The sequence below is a fragment of the Crinia signifera genome, chromosome 7 (genome assembly GCF_055691185.1).
Source record: "Crinia signifera chromosome 7, ASM5569118v1, whole genome shotgun sequence".
Classification (NCBI taxonomy): domain Eukaryota; kingdom Metazoa; phylum Chordata; class Amphibia; order Anura; family Myobatrachidae; genus Crinia; species Crinia signifera.
In genome coordinates this window covers 162726827-162747745 of record NC_139223.1, presented here as the reverse complement: position 1 = coordinate 162747745, position 20919 = coordinate 162726827, and the positions used below count along the sequence as shown (strand labels likewise).

Genomic DNA, 20919 nt, shown 5'->3' with positions numbered 1-20919 from the left:
ACAAGCTATCAATGACTACAGAACTGCGCACAGGCACGCTATCATTAACTACAGGACTGTGCACACGGGAGCTATCACTGACTACAGAACTGCGCACAGGCGCGCTATCACTGACTACAGAACTGCGCACACGCAAGTTATCACTGACTACAGAACTGTGAACACGCAAGCTATTACTGACTACAGAACTGCGCACAGGCGCACTATCACTAACTACAGAACTGCGCACAGGCACGCTATCTCTGACAACAAACCTGCGCACGCACAAGCTATCAATGACTACAGAACTGCGCACAGGCACGCTATTACTAACTACAGGACTGCGCACACGGGAGCTATCACTGACTACAGAACTGTGCACACGCAAGCTATCACTGACTACAGAACTGCACACACGCAAGCTATCACTGACTACAGAATTGCGCACACGCAAGCTATCACTGACTACAGAACTGTGCACAGGCGCACTATCACTAACTACAGAACTGCGCACAGGCACGCTATCTCTGACAACAAACCTGCGCACGCACAAGCTATCACTGACTACAGAACTGCACACACGCAAGCTATCACTGACTACAGAACTGCGCACACGCGAGCTATCACTAACTACAGAACTGCGGAGCTATCACTGACTACAGAACTGCACACACGCGAGCTATCACTGACTACAGAACTGCGCACAAGCGAGCTATCACTGACTACAGAACTGCGCACACGCGAGCTATCACTGACTACGGAACTGCGCACATGCGAGCTACCACTGACTACAGAACTGCGCACGCGCGAGCTATCACTAACTACAGAACTGCGCACAAGCACGCTATCACTGACTACAGAACAGCGCACACGCGAGCTATCACTGACTACAGAACTGCGCACACGCGAGCTATCACTGACTACAGACCTGCGCACACGCGAGTTATCACTGACTTACAGAACTGCGCACACGCAAACTATCTCTGACTTACAGAACTGCGCACACGCGAGCTATCACTAACTACAGAACTGCGGAGCTATCACTGACTACAGAACTCCGCACACGCGAGTTATCACTGACTTACAGACCTGCGCACACGCAAACTATCTCTGACTTACAGAACTGCGCACACGCGAGCTATCACTAACTACAGAACTGCGGAGCTATCACTGACTACAGAACTGCGCACACGCGAGCTATCACTGACTACAGAACTGCGCACACGCGAGCTATCACTGACTACAGAACTGCGCACACGCGAGCTATCACTGACTACAGAACTGCGCACACGCGAGCTATCACTGACTACAGAACTACGCACATGCGAGCTACCACTGACTACAGAACTGCGCACGCGCGAGCTATCACTAACTACAGAACTGCGCACAAGCACGCTATCACTGACTACAGAACAGCGCACACGCGAGCTATCACTGACTACAGAACTGCGCACACGCGAGCTATCACTGACTACAGAACTGCGCACACGCGAGCTATCACTGACTACAGAACTGCGCACAAGCACGCTATCACTGACTACAGAACTGCGCACACGCGAGCTATCACTGACTACAGAACTGCGCACACGCAAGCTATCACTGACTACGGAACTGCGCACACGCGAGCTATCACTGACTACAGAACTGCGCACACGCGAGCTATCACTGACTACAGAACTGCGCACATGCGAGCTATCACTGACTACAGGACTGCGCACACGCAAGCTATCACTGACTACAGAACTGTGCAAAGGCGCACTATCACTAACTACAGAACTGCGCACAGGCACGCTATCTCTGACAACAAACCTGCGCATGCACAAGCTATCACTGACTACAGAACTGCACACACGCAAGCTATCACTGACTACAGAACTGCGCACACGCAAGCTATCACTGACTACAGAACTGCGCACAGGCGCACTATCACTAACTACAGAACTGCGCACAGGCACGCTATCACTAACTACAGGACTGCGCACAAGGGAGCTATCACTGACTACAGAACTGCACACACGCAAGCTATCACTGACTACAGGACTGCGCACACGCAAGCTATCAATAACTACAGAACTGCGCACAGGCACGCTGTCACTAACTACAGGACTGCGCACATGGGAGCTATCACTGACTACAGAACTGCGCACAGGCACGCTGTCACTAACTACAGATCTGCGCACAGGCGCGCTATCACTGACCTTAGAACTGCACACATGTGAGTTATCACTGACTACAGAACTTTGCACAGGCGCGCTATCACTAACTACAGGACTGCGCACACGCGAGCTATCACTGACTACAGAACTTCGCACAGGCGCGCTATCACTGACTACAGGACTGCGCACACGGGAGCTATCACTGACAACAGAACTGCACACATGTGAGTTATCACTGACTACAGAACTGCGCACAGGCAAGCTATCACTGACTACAGACCTGCGCACACGCGAGCTATCACTGACTACAGAACTGCACACAGGCGAGCTATCACTGACTACAGACCTGCGCACACGCAAGCTATCACTGACTACAGACCTGCGCACACGCAAGCTATCACTGACTACAGACCTGCGCACACGCAAGCTATCACTGACTACAGACCTGCGCACACGCGAGTTATCACTGACTACAGACCTGCGCACACGCAAGTTATCACTGACTACAGACCTGCGCACACGCGAGTTATCACTGACTTACAGAACTGCACACACGCGAGCTATCACTGACTTACAGAACTGCGCACACGCGAGCTATCACTGACTACAGAACTGCACACAGGCGAGCTATCACTGACTACAGACCTGCGCACACGCAAGCTATCACTGACTACAGACCTGCGCACACGCAAGCTATCACTGACTACAGACCTGCGCACACGCAAGCTATCACTGACTACAGACCTGCGCACACGCGAGTTATCACTGACTACAGACCTGCGCACACGCAAGTTATCACTGACTACAGACCTGCGCACACGCGAGTTATCACTGACTTACAGAACTGCGCACACGCGAGCTATCACTGACTTACAGAACTGCGCACACGCTAACTATCACTGACTTACAGAACTGCGCACACGCGAGCTATCACTAACTACAGAACTGCGGAGCTATCACTGACTACAGAACTGCGCACACGCGAGCTATCACTGACTACAGAACTGCGCACACGCGAGCTATCACTGACTACAGAACAGCGCACACGCGAGCTATCACTGACTACAGAACTGCGCACACGCGAGCTATAACTGACTACAGACCTGCGCACACGCGAGTTATCACTGACTTACAGAACTGCGCACACGCAAACTATCTCTGACTTACAGAACTGCGCACACGCGAGCTATCACTAACTACAGAACTGCGGAGCTATCACTGACTACAGAACTGCGCACACGCGAGCTATCACTGACTACAGAACTGCGCACACGCGAGCTATCATTGACTACAGAACTGCGCACACGCGAGCTATCACTGACTACAGAACTGCGCACATGCGAGCTACCACTGACTACAGAACTGCGCACGCGCGAGCTATCACTGACTACAGAACTGCGCACAAGCACGCTATCACTGACTACAGAACAGCGCACACGCGAGCTATCACTGACTACAGAACTGCGCACACGCGAGCTATCACTGACTACAGAACTGCGCACACGCGAGCTATCACTGACTACAGAACTGCGCACAAGCACGCTATCACTGACTACAGAACTGCGCACACGCGAGCTATCACTGACTACAGAACTGCGCACACGCAAGCTATCACTGACTACGGAACTGCGCACACGCGAGCTATCACTGACTACAGAACTGCGCACACGCGAGCTATCACTGACTACAGAACTGCGCACATGCGAGCTATCACTGACAGCTGTAAAACAGATTGAACCCGTAGAGGACCGCCATAAATTTCAGGATTATTCTTCCATTAACTACACAGATGCCCGGCCCCTGTGGATTCAACAGGTGTGAACTGAATGGTCGACGGTGAAAAGGTCAGCACATTAAAAAAGTCGACCTGCACTGGGTCAACATTGACAAAAAGGTGGACACAACCAATACGTCAACATGTAAATGCTCGATACAGGAAAAGGGCAACGTTAATTTTTCACTTTCTTTATTGTCGACATCTGTCAACATGGACCCCGAGTTACGGTGACATTACAGACCTCAGTCGTGGTCCACGCGCGGAAAGTATGAAAACGTTCTGTGAAAGAAAAAAGTGAAAAACTCGTCACCCTCTTCATGTGTTAACTGTTGCTATGCCAACTTAGTGTCGACGTTTTGTCAACATTTTGCCTGTCGACCAGCAGCGGCGTACCGAACAGGAAGCAGGACACAGCACTGCTAACCACTGCGCCGTCGCTCCAGCACCTCCGTGGTTGCACATATGAATGACACACGTATCACATGTCGGCAGTGACAGGTCTGCTAGAGTGTCAGCTCTGCGGACTAGCCACGCTCCCACTTGGGATCTCCTCAGAGCGGTGAGCCGGCGGCTGCTGGCTTACATCTCCGTGCTCAGCCGTCGGCGTCCCCACAGCCGCCGCTGCCGCCACACACGTCCCTCTCCCGGTCCCCGGCTCTGCCCGGCCGGACGCCGCCGCTTATATAGCCCTCTATAAATAGCTCCCCTCACACAGCCATGTAAGGCAGCACAGAGGGCCGCTGTCAGCCAATCGCGGCGCTAGCTATCCCCACACCCCGCCTGCTGGCCGAGCCGGACCCTCCAATTGGCCCGCCGCCCTGCCACTCCTCCCCGCTATCCCGAGCCACGCCCCCTCCCTCCCTGTTCTCCTTATACGGGCACAGTCAGCACTGAGTGGCAGCTGCTTCCAAGAATCCCCCGCGCATGCGCAGTCCGCCCGTCGAGGAGCAGGAGGGGGGTAGAGGGAGGGGGAGGAGCTAACCCATCTTCTGCCAGATCTGGGGAGGAGGAGAGGAGGGAGAGAAAGTCTCAAGGAGCAAAGGGGGGACAGAGACAGAGAGAGAGGAGAAAATGCAACCACTTCTCCTGCTGCCTCCTCCTAAACCAGAGAGCCCAGCTTGTACCCCTGAGCAGGCAGCAGCAGTGCTGCACAGGCAGATGACCACTGCATGCCACTGACTTTGCATCTCACACTTCCTTGGCACCAGCTCTGGAGGAGCCACCACAGCCTGGCAGAGGATTTCTTGCATCCCACTCACACATTGGATGTTGACTTTTTTTTTATTTTTTTGCATTGTCTCTTTGCTTCAGTATTATCCAGGTTCTCTATGGTGGGTGCAAATGGTTGGGTTTGATTGATCAGCACTTATTCCCTGTGCACCCTACTGACTGCAATAAGGAAAGGGAGACTTTGGATCTATCTGTGTTGCTGGAGGAAGGATTAGATCTTGCTGTACCTTCATCATCTGTATCTTCCTCTCGTGCATTGCAAACATGGATGTTTTGGCCAGTTATAGCATATTCCAGGAGCTGCAGATTGTGCACGACACCGGCTACTTCTCAGCGATGCCATCTCTGGAGGAGAATTGGCAGCAGGTGAATGATTGCAATGAATCCTGTAAATCTGTAACTGCACACACACAAACACACAAACACACACACACACACACACACACACACACACATATATACACACACACACATATACACACAAACACATACTGCACACTCATACACACACACACTGCACAAATACATACACACACTCACTCATACACACATTCACTTTCACATTCATTTTTGGAAATTCCCTGGCATCTGACACCTTCACTCACCAGCCTCCATGCATTCAGATGTCACTTGGTCACCAGGCGTTTGGGGGAAAAGCATCAGGTTTCTTCCCATGTAATTATTATTATTCCCCTCCATGTGCTCCTGATTGCACTGGTTGCAAGGTGACAGAGCCCCGGCCGGATGCAGCAGCTACAATTTTGCATTTTTATTTATGATTCCTATTGACAAACACATGAGATCAAAGGGACCGCAGCCAGCCTGTCAGTCGGTGCACTGACCCCCCCCCCCTCTAAAATATCATGCTTAATCATCAAAACCTGTGGACTCCTTACTGGCTGCTTTTCCCCTAATTCAGCAGAAATCCCCCGGTACTGTACTTCATCACGTCCTATAGTAACAATGCCAGGGTTTATTGCACACTAATGGCTAGAACTGAATAATAAAGCAGCATCCAGTGGATCAGCATATGTGACCTTATCATTATTATTTATTTCTGCACTTCTCCTGTGTTTCTCCTGCTTTATTAGGCTTGGAACAATTTGTCTTGTGAATGTGTTGCACTGAGATCCTCTATGGGAGATATAGGGGAAGTGTTGTATTAAACAAAAGAGTTGCCATCGATGTATTACAGGCTGGGTGAAGGGAATACAGTTCTGCTTTGCAAGTGGCAATACATTTGCAGTCTGTTCCAGTATAAACTGGTGGAAATGGCCATTTGCTGCTAGGAGTACAGCAGAGATATATATATATATATATATATATATATATATATATATATATATATATATATAATGATATTGCACATGCAACCCTACAGTAATGGGCAAGGCTGCAGCCTCATTGTGTCATTGGGAGACAGTTGGATTTGGTTATAATAAGGGCACTTTAGTGAACTTCTTATTTCATTTGACTTGTGACTATTGAAGTGTTAAATGTTGTCTGTTCTGTGCCAGCTGGTTCCTAGGACAGATGTGCTGGTCCTGTCGGTTCCTTTATGTTTGATAGGAGCACGGATCCAGGGATGACGATGAATAAATCTGAATGTACCCTCTCTCATTGTTTCATCTCACAGCTGCTTTACCCACCAGGATCACACATGATACCATGGGTACAGAGAAAGCCAATAGAAATAATTATTACAAATATTGTACCCCCCCCCCCCCCCCCAAAAAAAAAGGGGGGCAGTAGGGTGTCACAACTTACAAGGCCGGTACTTTGACTCAGTTGCATATTAATAACAGTCTAGACCGCTCAATGCGAGATAATCTGTTGACATAGCCAGCGTGCCCAAGGCAGACTACATGTGATACTCTGGCCGCAGCTGCTGCCTGCCCCAGTAGGAAACCAGAACAGCATTTGCACTTTAGAACAATAGATCAAAGTACAGCGGTGTCCCCGTTTTCAGTTTTTTGAGAGTCATCATAAAAGGGTATCGTGTACACGTATGGCGAGCTCCTCCGCCGTAACCTCCTCTGGCTGCGTGGAGAGATGAATGGGCGAAAGATGCCATTTTTTTTCCTCTCCTTGAGCACATCCTAGTTGGCAGAACCTTCAAATATAATCAAGGACAATCTGCTGCTGCTTTATAGTGATCATGGAAATCCTGTCCCCTTCTCACAGCGCTGTGGACGACAGCTTTCATCCGCTTTCCCCCATTAACGGATATCGCAAATCGCTATTACAATGGGGGGGGGGGGGAGAGTAACGGTCTCTCGGAGATGGAAACGGAATGTGCAAATGTTAGTTCTTTACACGTCGTCCTGGGCATTGTGCTCGGTGCTGTGGTAGAATAAGTATCGGATGATATCTGTACTTGGATGGCTTGGGTCTATAAGTTCGAATGGCTTAAATGTTACGTTACGTCCACACCAGACTGTGGATCCTCACAAAATAGATGGAATTCTTGGGATTCCGGAACAGAACTGAGATTTGTGTGTTTATACTACTTCTCCACTACCCTTCCGGATCCTCAGCACTGGCAAATCTTATAAGGGGGGTTTCACAATTTAGAATTTATATCAGTGGGTTCCAGCTATTGCACACCCCCTATATTCAATCATGAAGGCCCCAGGCATCAACGTTGGCCTACTGCTTGGGGTTAATTTCCTACCATGGTGTATTCTGCGCCACACTCCTAAATTCGGCCTCCTCTCTTGTCCCTTACAAGTAAAGGGGCGCCGTGCACTTATTTTATTTATGACTAAGAAATGATCTATTAGGAAATACTCCATTCTACATCTGAGTACTGATCTGAATAATTAACGAAGGCCCAAAGAGCATTGCCCTAATGTTTAATAATTCAGCATAAAATCACTTGCAGAGACCATTAGTTTCTCTGAAGTCTGTGTACAGAACGCGGCGACTCGTTGTTTTAGCGTTAACCGCTTTTCGTTTTATTAACCATTGGGAAATACGAATTGGAAGGGTTAATGTGTCTGCGCACATCGTGGCTAAAATCGGTCCTTGTCAAACAGCCCTATGCCAAGAGCACGCGATGCGCGGCGAGTGTGCGTGTCCACCATGGAGGACGCCCGCCACGTATTACATGGGAATAAACAATAAAACAGATATTGGGAAACCATATTGATAAATGGCTGCTGTCTGTATAATAAGCAGGAGACGGAGCATCAGTCACAATATTTGATTTCTATATTAAGCCTTTATAGGATGATTCAATTGGTGGCTTAGTTTGCCCCCCGAGATTTTATTATTGTCTTATGAAATTGTTGCGGCAGCTACTGAAACGTGTCGGAGTAATAGACATTGACTTGGTCATGTGACTGATGTCGCTACAACAGTACGTATGTATGCAGTCATTCAATTGTAACACAACTGGGGGTCAATTTACTAAGATGAGAGTTGTATTAAAGATAGGAGGTTGCCCATAGCAACCAATTAGATTCTATCAACATCCTATCTTCAATAGAACTCCCGTCTTATTATCCAGCAATGTTATACTCTATGGCAGTGATTTTACCTTGCGGCACACTAAATAAGATTTTAAAATTGGCAAGGCACACCATGAGATCCTCACAGGGCAAAACACCAAACCTATTGGCCCCCACAGGAAAAAAACAAAAACATATTGGTCCCCACAGGTAACAAAAATAAAATACATTGGCCCATTACATGAAAAGAAAAGACCAGTAAATAACAGTTGAACTGGTGGTGGCTGTAAACTGGTTTGGGCATCTCTAGATCTGGGGGCACACCTGAGAACAGCTCAAGGCACACTAGTGTACCACGGCACAGTGGTTGAAAACACTGCTCTGTGGTATCGACCACCTGAGGTGTAACATATGTGTGGTATGTGATCTTATACTCTGTGGTATCGACCACCTGAGGTGTAACATATGTGTGGTATGTGATCTTATACTCTATGGTATCGACCACCTGAGGTGTAACATATGTGTGGTATGTGATCTTATACTCTATGGTATCGACCACCTGAGGTGTAACATATGTGTGGTATGTGATCTTATACTCTATGGTATCGACCACCTGAGGTGTAACATATGTGTGGTATGTGATCTTATACTCTATGGTATCGACCACCTGAGGGGTAACATATGTGTGGTATGTGATCTTATACTCTATGGTATCGACCACCTGAGGTGTAACATATGTGTGGTATGCGATCTTATACTCTATGGTATCGACCACCTGAGGTGTAACATATGTGTGGTATGTGATCTTATACTCTATGGTATCGACCACCTGAGGTGTAACATATGTGTGGTATGTGATCTTATACTCTATGGTATCGACCACCTGAGGTGTAACATATGTGGTATGTGATCTTATACTCTATGGTATCGACCACTTGAGGTGTAACATGTGTGGTATGTGATCTTATACTCTATGGTATCGAGCACCTGAGGTGTAACATATGTGTGGTATGTGATCTTATACTCTATGGTATCGACCACCTGAGGTGTAACATATGTGTGGTATGTGATCTTATACTCTATGGTATCGACCACCTGAGGTGTAACATATGTGGTATGTGATCTTATACTCTATGGTATCGAGCACCTGAGGTGTAACATATGTGTGGTATGTGATCTTATACTCTATGGTATCGACCACCTGAGGTGTAACATATGTGTCATATGAAATCTTATAGGTAAAGATTCCTTATAGAACATGGTGAAATGTCTTGGCTGTCTGCTGGATGTATTGTGGTGCTGTCACGTGGAGATCTGTAGAGCCAGGGAGGATGGTAGCATGTGTCTGGCATACATCCGATATTAAATATGCGCCTCACTTGTGTTTATGGCGCACTTTTTCACATGCAAATTCATTAGTATGTCAATTGCTTATGAAATAGTGCCGGAGATGTTGTGTTCCACGCGCCCATTCCCAGAAGCACGCTGCCATGCGCCTTCGCTGTGACTACCATTGCAATGTATTAATGTTACCCCCCCCCAGCTGTCACCTGTGTATAAGGATGTTTCCTATTGGTTGGCGCGCTTCTTGTTAGCGGTTATGACCATTTATCTTTTAGTTGGGGACATCTTATGAAAAATGGTGAATTGCTAAATTTATGTTATATTCAAAATGTAACATTATTTGAAATAGAAATTTTCCACTGTGGTTTTTACAGCAAGATGCAAACTTTTCTTTGTATGGATTCTGGCAGAGGGGTGCCAATTAATGCGCCACTGGAGTATTTAGTAGGAATTGGGGCGATAATACGCACAGGGCGGGAGATTCGGAGATGAGCGTGTGTTGGTTTACAGATTTATCTGGTGGCATACTCAGTGCCCGCTTTTCCAACAGGCTGATTATGCTGCACTGGACTGGGGGGGGGGGGGGGGGACCTTGCAGGTGACAGACGAGGAATAACATTAGGGCCTCATTTATTTCATGCTAGTTAGCGATCACCCGCCCCGATGTACAGCGGGGGGGGGGGGGGGGGGCGTGATACGTAAGGTGACTGGCAGTTGGCTGTGCCAATGTAACTTGCTGATGGCACCATTGTTTTATGTACATTGTGCTACAGCGCCAGCTGGGCATCCTAAAGCCAAAGTCTCCTTCTCATGCCACAAGCATTAGATCCTACATGCCAGTTATATAACCTTCATTACATGCACATGGGCAGTATGACTGGTGAGTCCCTGAGCACCCATACACGTGTGTATAGCTGCATTACATGCACATGGGCAGTATGACTGGTGAGTCCCTGAGCGCCCTTACACGTGTGTGTATAGCAGCATTACATGCACATGGGCAGTATGACTGGTGAGTTGCTGAGCGCCCATACACGTGTGTATAGCAGCATTACATGCACATGGGCAGTATGACTGGGGAGTCCCTGAGCACCCATACACGTGTGTATAGCAGCATTACATGTACATGGGCAGTATGACTGATGAGTCCCCGAGCGCCCATACACGTGTGTATAGCTGCATTACATGCACATGGGCGGTATGACTGGCGAGTCCCCGAGCGCCCATACACGTGTGTGTATAGCAGCATTACATGCACATGGGCAGTATGACTGGCGAGTCTCTGAGCGCCCATACACGTGTGTATAGCAGCATTACATGCACATGGGCAGTATGACTGGTGAGTCCCTGAGCGCCCATACATGTGTGTATAGCAGCATTACATGCACATGGGCAGTATGACTGATGAGTCCCTGAGCGCCCATACACGTGTGTGTATAGCAGCATTACATGAACATGGGCAGTATGACTGGTGAGTCCCTGATCGCCCATACACTTGTGTATAACAGCATTACATGCACATGGGCAGTATGACTGATGAGTCCCCGAGCGCCCATACACGTGTGTGTATAGCAGCATTACATGCACATGGGCAGTATGACTGGCGAGTCTCTGAGCGCCCATACACGTGTGTATAACAGCATTACAAGGGAAGCTACATGGGTATTAGCCTAAGGCACCTGGAACCTTTAATCAGGCCCTGAGCATGGTGCGTAGCTGAGCTTTGTTTTCTCTTGAAACCGAGGTGCGCTGGGGAATAGAACCTGGGATCAGGAGAAGGGCCACGTTACTCCCCAAACCCCGTACAAGGCCTACTATTGTTCTTTCTAGCACCCAGCACCTTTCAAAACCCATGCAGTTCCTCTTTCCTGCCTGTGGTGTCGCTCTCTGATGTGGTGCTTATAGCACAGTCTGGTCTGTATTGAGATCTAGACCAGACTGTGCTAGAAACCGGAGGAAATACATGGGTTAGTCCTTTCATTTATATTTCATTCAGTTATCTATGGGTTTTGTGGCACCTTTTATAAACCATAACAATTATACAATGATAATCCTACAAATATTATATAATATAATGACCGGTCTGTGACTAGCAATGGTGTCCAATAGGAAAATGTGCGTAATGAGAGATAGCGTGCCCTTTATTCTGAATTAGCGGCCTGCTTGCTTATCTGTCACCTACTGCTTGACGTTTGTACAGACTGAGAACACGTTATTTCATCACGGTATAATACACATTGTCTTTCCCCCGAGTTCCCCCGTGTATGGGTTATTAAATGCTCCATGTTATTATTCGTCTCTGCTTATGTACAGTATTAGGCATTTATAAACCGCCAACCTATGTTTCCACCGATATGTCTCTTATTACACAAGGGGTCTCTCGGTGGTTAGAATGTCCCGGTGGTTAGAATGTCCCGGTGGAACCCAGAGATGAGTCACTTATTGTCTATATGCATGTTTTCTAGATGCCATTCCTTGTCCTCCTGTAGCAAATTGTAGATTGGATCAGTATTGGCTGTGAAATAATTGCCACATTGTGTTTCGTTGCAGCGAGATGTTGGCAATGATGGCGGTTGCTCAAACGTAACACTTTGCAGATTACCACATGCACGTTTACAGGGCCCCGAACAAATGACGCGCCTCTTACTTAAGGAACTTGCACAAATTCTTGGGTTCCTCATTTATGGCCATTCAACAAATCTCTCTGAAGGTCTTTCTGCATTGATACAACGTTGGGGTTCTAATTCAAGCCGCATCGCCTGTCCGTACATGGGTTCGATTCCCACCATGGCCCTAACTGTATAGAGTTTGTATGTTCTCCCTGTGCTTGAGTGGGTTTCCTCCGGGTACTCCGGTTTCTGTTGTATAATATATTTATCTCTACCTGGAATCTGTAACTAAATAATGATGGACGCTACCTCATCGGCCATTTTTGGAGGGACAGCAGCAGATTCCTTACAGATAGCCAGACTCATTGGAATCCGCAGGGACCATGCGCCACTACAGTGCCAGCTTCCCCGAGCCACCGCTTGGACTGCACTGCCATTGTTATGCTTCTGGTCCAGGGCTTGAGTAAGGGGATGTGGTCAGCCCCTAGGCATTGGCGTTTTAATACATGTGCTGTACATGGGCTGTACATGGGTTCACACCGCACACACAGCACCTATGTGTGAAAATGACAATCTTTTCATTTATTGTCGAGTGGTAGCACACCCCGCTATAATCTCATATTGACAAGTATAAGGGGGTCATATTATATACTCTTGTAAACATTTTTTTCCAGTGCGATTGGCAAAACCCCGTTGTGTTACGCACCTTTCCGGAGTCCTGCATTGCGTGCTACAGCCATGTAAAAGATCACCGCCAAAATTGCTGTTGCGCTAAACCTCCTCCGAGCTCCAATACTGCTGCTTAATCCATCGTTTCTCGTACACTGATTAAAACCAAAGGATTTTACTTTTATTCATTTTTGTTGTTTTTGAATTGTAGGAAACTTTTTTGTTTTGTAGAGATATTTGCAGCATTTCTGGGTGATGTTTCCACCTGCTGTCGTTACTCCTGGGTTAGTTTAATCCGCTCGAGTCTGCGCACGGGTTGCGCTTTAGGAATTTTCATGTTTGAGCTGACACCGGGTAATCATGTACGCTTCCAGCCTGTAATCACTTGTGCATACAGCTTACGCTTATTTACAACTTGGCCGGCGCTGGATCTCGTCACATCAGCACCGTCAGAACGTATTCGGTGACCTATTCTGTGCAGAAGATGCTGATAAATGTTACACAGGTGCGCGTCACCTACTGTGTGCTCTGAAATATACTGTATTCCAGTGTTTTTGAACCCCTGTGCCGCGGCACCCTAGTGTGCCCTGAGCTGTTCTCACGTGTGCCCCCAGATCTAGAGATGCCCAAACCAGTTTACAGCCACCACCAGTTCAGCTGTTATTTACTGGTCTTCATGTAAAGGGCCAATGTATTTTATTTTTGTTACCTGTGGGGACCAGTGTCATTGTTTTTTTATATGGGGGCCAATAGGTTTTTTTTTTCCTGTGGGGGCCATTTTATTTTGCCCTGTGGGGGTCTCATGGTGTGCCTCGGCAATTTTAAAATCTTATTTAGTGTGCCGCAAGGTAAAAAGGTTGAAAATCACTGGTATATTCATTAATGTAGAATCCCACTCTCCGGTCTGTGCGCTGCCTATAAGTCCCCTATTGCGAAGCGTCTGCCGGGTGAATGTTCCTGAGGATTTTGTTAGTTTTACAAGAGATCTGTTGCCTGGAATCTAAGCTTCGTGCTGCCTGTTACGGTGTCATCTGCACCCGGGATCTGTGTTCGGGATATTACGTCGACAGGATAACAAAATGTAGATGCTGGATGCGTTTTGTTTTCTTAGGTAACCCGCTTGGTAATATCAACATATTGACAATGTCATCATTTCATGTCGGCTTTCTGTCCATGTTTCCAGGTGTCAACATTGAGGTCTATATTTTTCTCATGTCAACATAATCACTGTCGACATTCTGCTGTCAACATTACAAATGTCAACGTTGTTGGCGTACCCTCCTCTTCCCACAATGTATAACTTTAGTTTTATGCCCAGAGACGGTGTAAGGCTTTGGGGCAAAACTTCAACCTACTGAGTTTTGGCACTAGAGGGGGTGTTAGGGTTGTGGTGCCCATACACTTATACGATTTGGGCACTTTTCACCCAATTCTGACACATCGCTCAGGAAATTGTGTAATCTCTTATGTGTTTTATCTCCAATTCCGATGCGCAGTCCTGTGCACATCGGAGCGGAGCCGGAGATCGCAAGCGAAGGATTTGTTGGATCCCGCAGTATGTAATCCGAGGATGTATCATATGCAAACGTGCCGCCCAGCAGCTCCTGACTGGCAGTTGGCAGGGTATCGCAACCATTAGCTGTTAGGAGCGGATTGGTGGATACTTTATCTCTCTCCATTTCTTAATACACAGTCAGTGTCTAGTCGTTGTGTCTAGTGTTCCTTCTAGCACCCTACAACCTTTAAAAACCTGAACAGTTTCTCTTTGCTGCCTGGTAGTGTCACTCTCTCTGCTGAGATGTTTCTAGCACAGTTTTGGTCTGTATCTTCGCTGAAATACAGACCAGCACGTGTTGGAAATTTGAACCGTCCTTTTATATTAGGAAGATCTGATATTTTTGCCTGAATAAGTAATAATATAAGTTTTGCTGGAGAAATTGCAGCTTTGCAACATTTCAACCTGAACTGGCTCCAAATAATTGTGTTTTATCAGCAGAAGCCAGCGCTGCTCGCCGTGACGCTGACACTTATTACCTCTCGCTTTATGATCTAGTAAAGCCGCAGAAACAATCAGTAAATGCATTTTTTATGGTTGGGTCTCGCGAAAGTAAAATGGATCACAAAGATTGTGTCCTTTCATTGATTTAATTACCATAGATTCTGATTGTGAATCTAAACCTTTACATTTGCTAAATACCCCCCTTTTTATATATATATATACGGAATGTTTTTGTCCAGGCTTTTACTAGCCCTGTGATAATAAAGGTGAATTATATCCAATCAATAGTATGTGCTAATTAATGCCACGTCTAATGCCTGCTGCTCCTTGTCACCCGGTGCGCGCTCTGCGGCGTACTCTATGGGGGGGGGTTGAAGATTCTGATATCCTTAATGTAGGTTTTATTCTAAAAAAAATATTGGCTGTATCTTTAAGGGGCCAGATGGGCCTGGGGAGGGGGGGGGAAGGGGGACCACTGGCTGGATTTCACTTCTTTTAGTGGAACCACCGTTGTGTCAAACATGTAGTTGTGTTTATTACATAGATCACAGCTGTTGTTGGTCCGCGGTTCCTGTAGTTTATTAGCCCTGGTTTACAGGTATTAAAGCGGCGAGCCGGCGACTGGTTTTACCTTGTGGTCCATAGAATAACCATGAGGGGTAATGTTAGTGGGTCCAGAAAACAAATTGTGTCTGTGTGTGTGTGTACATCTGTCTGTCTATCTATATATTTGTGTGTTATATATAATATTTATTTTTGGTGGTGGCGTCTTATTTCCCGCCCGTTATAAATGTCCCCTAGCGATGTACGGATGTGTAGTAGGAGCAGGTTACTGGGTGTATGGGACATTTTCCACCAGCGTCTGCAGCAGTGACTGGGATTCTTCCCTGCGCCTTCTGTCATCAGCAATGTTATCATCTGGCTTTCCTGTGGAAATGTTTTACATCCTGTGAGTATTGGTGACTTCCTTCTCGTGTGGGGCAGCGTGGTGTTTACTTGTGGAAGATTATCTACAGTATAGTATAGTGCGCTTGTCACTCAGGGGCGCCTCTCACTGTAGCGCTCTCTCTTGCACCCTTTCTTGCGCTCTATCTGTCTTGCATTCCGTCTTGGGCTCTTTTTAACTCTCTCTCTCTTTCTCTCCTCTTCACCCCCCCCCCCCCTACCTCTCTCGGCCACCTGGGACTCACCTGATCATGTAACCATTCCCCACTGAATGTCTGAATGGGGGACCTGCCACTTTATAGGGGACTCACCTGATCATGACGTCGTTCCCTGTTGTGTGGGAGACTTGCCTGATCATGTCGCCATTCACCGCTGTATGGGGGATTCACCTGATCATGTCGCCATTCCCCGCTGTGTGGGGGACTCACCTGACCATGACGTCGTTCCCTGCTGTGTGGGGGACTCACCTGATCATGTCGCCATTCCCCGCTGTATGTCTGTATGGGGGACTCACCTGATCATGTCACCATTCCCCGCTGTGTGTCTGGGGGACTCACCTGATCATGTCGCCATTCCCTGCTGTGTGTCTGGGGGACTCACCTGATCATGTCACCATTCCCTGCTGTGTGTCTGGGGGACTCACCTGATCATGTCACCATTCTCCGCTGTGTGTCTGGGGGACTCACCTGATCATGTCACCATTCCCCGCTGTGTGTCGGGGGGACTCACCTGATCATGTCACCATTCCCTGCTGTGTGTCTGGGGGACTCACCTGATCATGTCACCATTCTCCGCTGTGTGTCTGGGGGACTCACCTGATCATGTCACCATTCCCCGCTGTGTGTCTGGGGGACTCGCCTGATCATGTCACCATTCCCCGCTGTGTGTCTGGGGGACTCACCTAATACGTGACCACCTTGGCATGCTACAGTGGTCACTTGTGAGTATGCTGGAAGCACCTGGCACATCTCAGACTAACTCTGGTGACAGAACCGAAGGGAAATCAGTGCAGTGTTTGCTGTCTGCCGCTGTTAGATCAGACGGATGCAAATGCGTTTCCGCAGAGGAAATTAATGTTTATCTCATTTGTTAAATGGGAACATTGTTTTCTCACCTGTGCACCTGGAATAAACGGGGTGATGATTACACCCTATACTGGATTTCTTCCAAACTGATGGAAAGGTCACCCTCTATACTGCGGCCACAATCGCCCCACGGCACTCGCATTCCGCTACCATCGGTCACTGACTTTGGCTGTTTTATTCCTCCATAGGGAACACTTACAACAGGCATGTCCAAACTGTGTGCCTCCAGCTGTTGTGAAACTACACATACCAGCATGCCTTGCCATAGTTTTAGCATTCCTTAATAGCAAAACTGTGGCAAGGCATGATGGGACTGATTTACAACATTGGTGACGGCACATTTCTGTTCCCAATCTCAGTGGCGGGATCCAGACTATGGCCCTTATTCAGATCTGATCGCAGTACAAATTTGTTTGGAAAATGGGCAAAACCATGTGCACTGCAGGTGGGGCAGATGTAACATGTGCAGAGAGAGTTATTTCGTTTCTATTTGGGTTGACATGTAATGGTCAACCACTATTGGTCAACATAGACAATATGTCATCAAAGCAAATTGTCATCGTGAGTTTTTCACAATTATTTTTCCTTTTTTTTTTATATTTACTTTTCATAATTTGCCATTCACCGGGCTCAATACTATGTAATAAAGATTGGTGACCTCGGCCTCCAGCTGGGGTGAGCGAGGACGAAGCGGCAACTGAGGTGTCTAAGCGGAATGCGGGCACAGTTACAGTGACGGAACCTCAATGTTACAGTCATCTCACTAATGCGCAGGGCACTTGTGTCTTTTTATTTGTCAGCTATTCCAGCTTGTACAGTATAAGTTGCCAGACATTTGTTCCTTACATGCCAATCTGCTGCTATGGAATTACAGTCCAGGTTTTAAGGCTATCCATGCTTGAGCACTGGTGACTTAATTAGTCCATTTGCATTTAACCACCTGGGCAGAATGAACACTATTATCAGTGCTGAAATACAGACCACACTGTGCTAGAACCACCACAGCAGAGAGCGACACCCCAGGTGGGTAAGTGGAACTGCACGGGTTCTGAATGACGCAGAGTGCTAGAATGACGATTATGGGATGGATTCAAATGTTTTGTTGCGTCCAGACTCAAATGGCCATTTTTATCGCTCAGATTGTGTACTTTAACCCTTTGAGTGCCACCATCGCTGTGAGAGATGTGCAAAAATCCACTCCGTGCAGGGCAAGCTGAAATGTTGGCCCGAACACAGCTACAATTGAATAGCTCCATTGGGTGCCCTCTAGTGGCTGCCCCGTGTAATGATGAGAATCTGCCCCTATAATATATATTTTTCTCACGCGGACTCTGTATCGTCTCTACGTCTTCCCAGATTTGTCCATGTTTCTCTCTCTAAGAAACGTGACGTTCATCTTGTACCAGACCAGACATCATCGCTGAGTCCCTGGGTGCTCTGCCAGGACCTCGGGCTCAAACAAGTGTCCTTGCCAAGTCTTATCTTGTTGGCTGGGAATGCTGCGCCCCGAGGGGCTTTCATGAAATTAACATAATCTCTCCAACACGTTCCTATTTTCCTGCTATTTGATATTCAATCTGGAATGAAATGGCTCAGAAAATGGCCACGTCTTCTGCAATTATTACCTTCTGGTTATAAGTGGTCGTGTCAAGTGGCTCCGTCTGTCCAGAAATGGCATCTACCGTAACTGGCGCAACTCCTGGCATGCACAAGAAATGTTCTATCCCGAGGGCTATTGTACAGCGCTGTGGCATAGGCTGGCGCTACATTAATGGTTGATCCAACAATCCCATACCGGGGTCTGTGGACAGAAATACAGCTGTATGGGGTTTGTTATTTATATAGCGACATAGAATGATACATGTGCAGGATTGGTTTAGCTGGGCAAATTCTGAGTTTATTTCCCTTGTACGCAGAGAAAATTGTCAGCCAAGTAACTGAACCCCCCCCCCCCCCTTCATCCACACTCATTATAAGGGGGGTCTGCACTGACGTGATAGTACTATATGTAACTGACGGGCAGGGCCCTCTACCTTATGTGCTTCTCATTTTCCTACTTAAACCATCTTCGATGACACCAAATCCAGCGGTTCTCTGCCCCCTGATACTTATATCATGAACAGAATGTTCACTTGACAAATGTCATCGGTTAGTATGTTGGCAATGACTTCATGTTGACAGTTGGCATGTCGACAGTGCAGTTGTGTGGTGCCATTGCAATTGACTCTGACACAAAGCCTAGTACTAACATTGTAAACTTTATGACAGTGTTGTCATTCTGCCGATGTCGACATTCTGAATGTGGACATGACGAACGTATAGCATATCCTGTTTCGGGTGTAACTAGTTGGGCAAACCAAGGTCATGACCGGTCTTGCAATTACTTAAAGATTTGCAAATTGCGCCCAGTACTTTATTCCGTGTCCTCAGCGTGTGGAATCAGTAAATCATTCTCTGGGATTCCATAATCTTGTGTGTCAGTTATGGCAGCTGTATACTAGGTAGGTAGGGACATTGACCATCGATGAATCAAAATCATCGATGGTCTATGACCAATGTCGAATACTTTTGCTATCAGATGGTTTACCACGCTCAACAATTTTTTAAATCTTTTAACAAAAATTGCTGGGACATGGAGCTTAGCTCCGCCCCAATAATCATGAAGCCCTGCCCCCAGGCTCTCATTGGTCTACAACCTACTGAATTATAAAGCGGGATGACCATCATTGGGTAAAATTATTGATAGTTCTCTTGCAGACGGTTTCACACCTTAGAGATAATCTATCAATGTTGACCACCGATGGCCATCCATAATACTAGGTTCCTGTATCGGAGCATGACCTGTTTGTAAGTAGGGAGCAAGGCAAAAATGCTGTGACCCAGCGCAGCACCTGGTTCACAGCATGCTGCGCTGCAGGGGGCAGATGTATCATGCAGAGAGATTTAGATGTGGGAGGGTTGTGTCAAAAGTTTAGTGGTAAATTGCAGCGTAATGTTAATGAAACTGTCTGGGATCTGTGGCCTGTATTTGCTTACAGAATTTTGGACTCAATTTACTTCAAATGGAATGCGGTCATTAGGTCTACGGCAAGTTGGTCGACATGGGGATAGGTCGACATGGTTTCTAGGTCGGCATGGGTTTAGGTCAACACAAGCATTAGGTCGACATTGTCTAGGTCGACAGTCAAAAGGTCGACATGGGGTTTTTCACTGTTTTTTGAGCCGACATGTGCCGACAGGCGGTATTTCATGCCCTACCATCCACTAGGGCATGGTGGGAGAATAAAATAGTGTGTGAAGCGCAGCGAGGCACCGCGCCCGAAGCATGGCAAGCGCAGCGGGCGATGCGCGGAGATGTGGTGCACTTTAAACTGTGAAAAACCCCATGTTGACCTTTTGACTGTCGACCTAATGCTTGTGTCGACCTAATGCTTGTGTCGACCTGCACCCATGTCTACCTAAACCCATGTTCACCTTGTCCCATGTCAACTTAGAATCATGTCGACCTAACAGTGTTGACCTAATGACCGTTGACCAACTTGCTGTAGACCAAACGATCCCAACCCACTTCAAATAGCTCTGTTTCTAAATACAGCGCCATGATTTCCCAGCATCCTCATCCAGGAGGCGGGAGATCTGTCTACTCCTGCAAGGGATCCATAAAATCAGGAGTC

At 47.3% G+C, this 20919-nt stretch overlaps 1 protein-coding gene across 1 annotated transcript in view; it reads left to right on the top strand.

Annotated features, from left to right (window-relative positions):
- Positions 1-4907: 4907 nt before the first annotated feature.
- The window catches only part of KLF7 (KLF transcription factor 7), a 107628-nt gene continuing 91616 nt past the window's right edge, over positions 4908-20919 (top strand). The window contains exon 1 of the mRNA XM_083154218.1: positions 4908-5508. Coding sequence (XP_083010344.1) covers positions 5407-5508 — 102 coding nt within the window. The 5' untranslated portion in view covers positions 4908-5406. The remainder of the gene's footprint in view (positions 5509-20919) is intronic.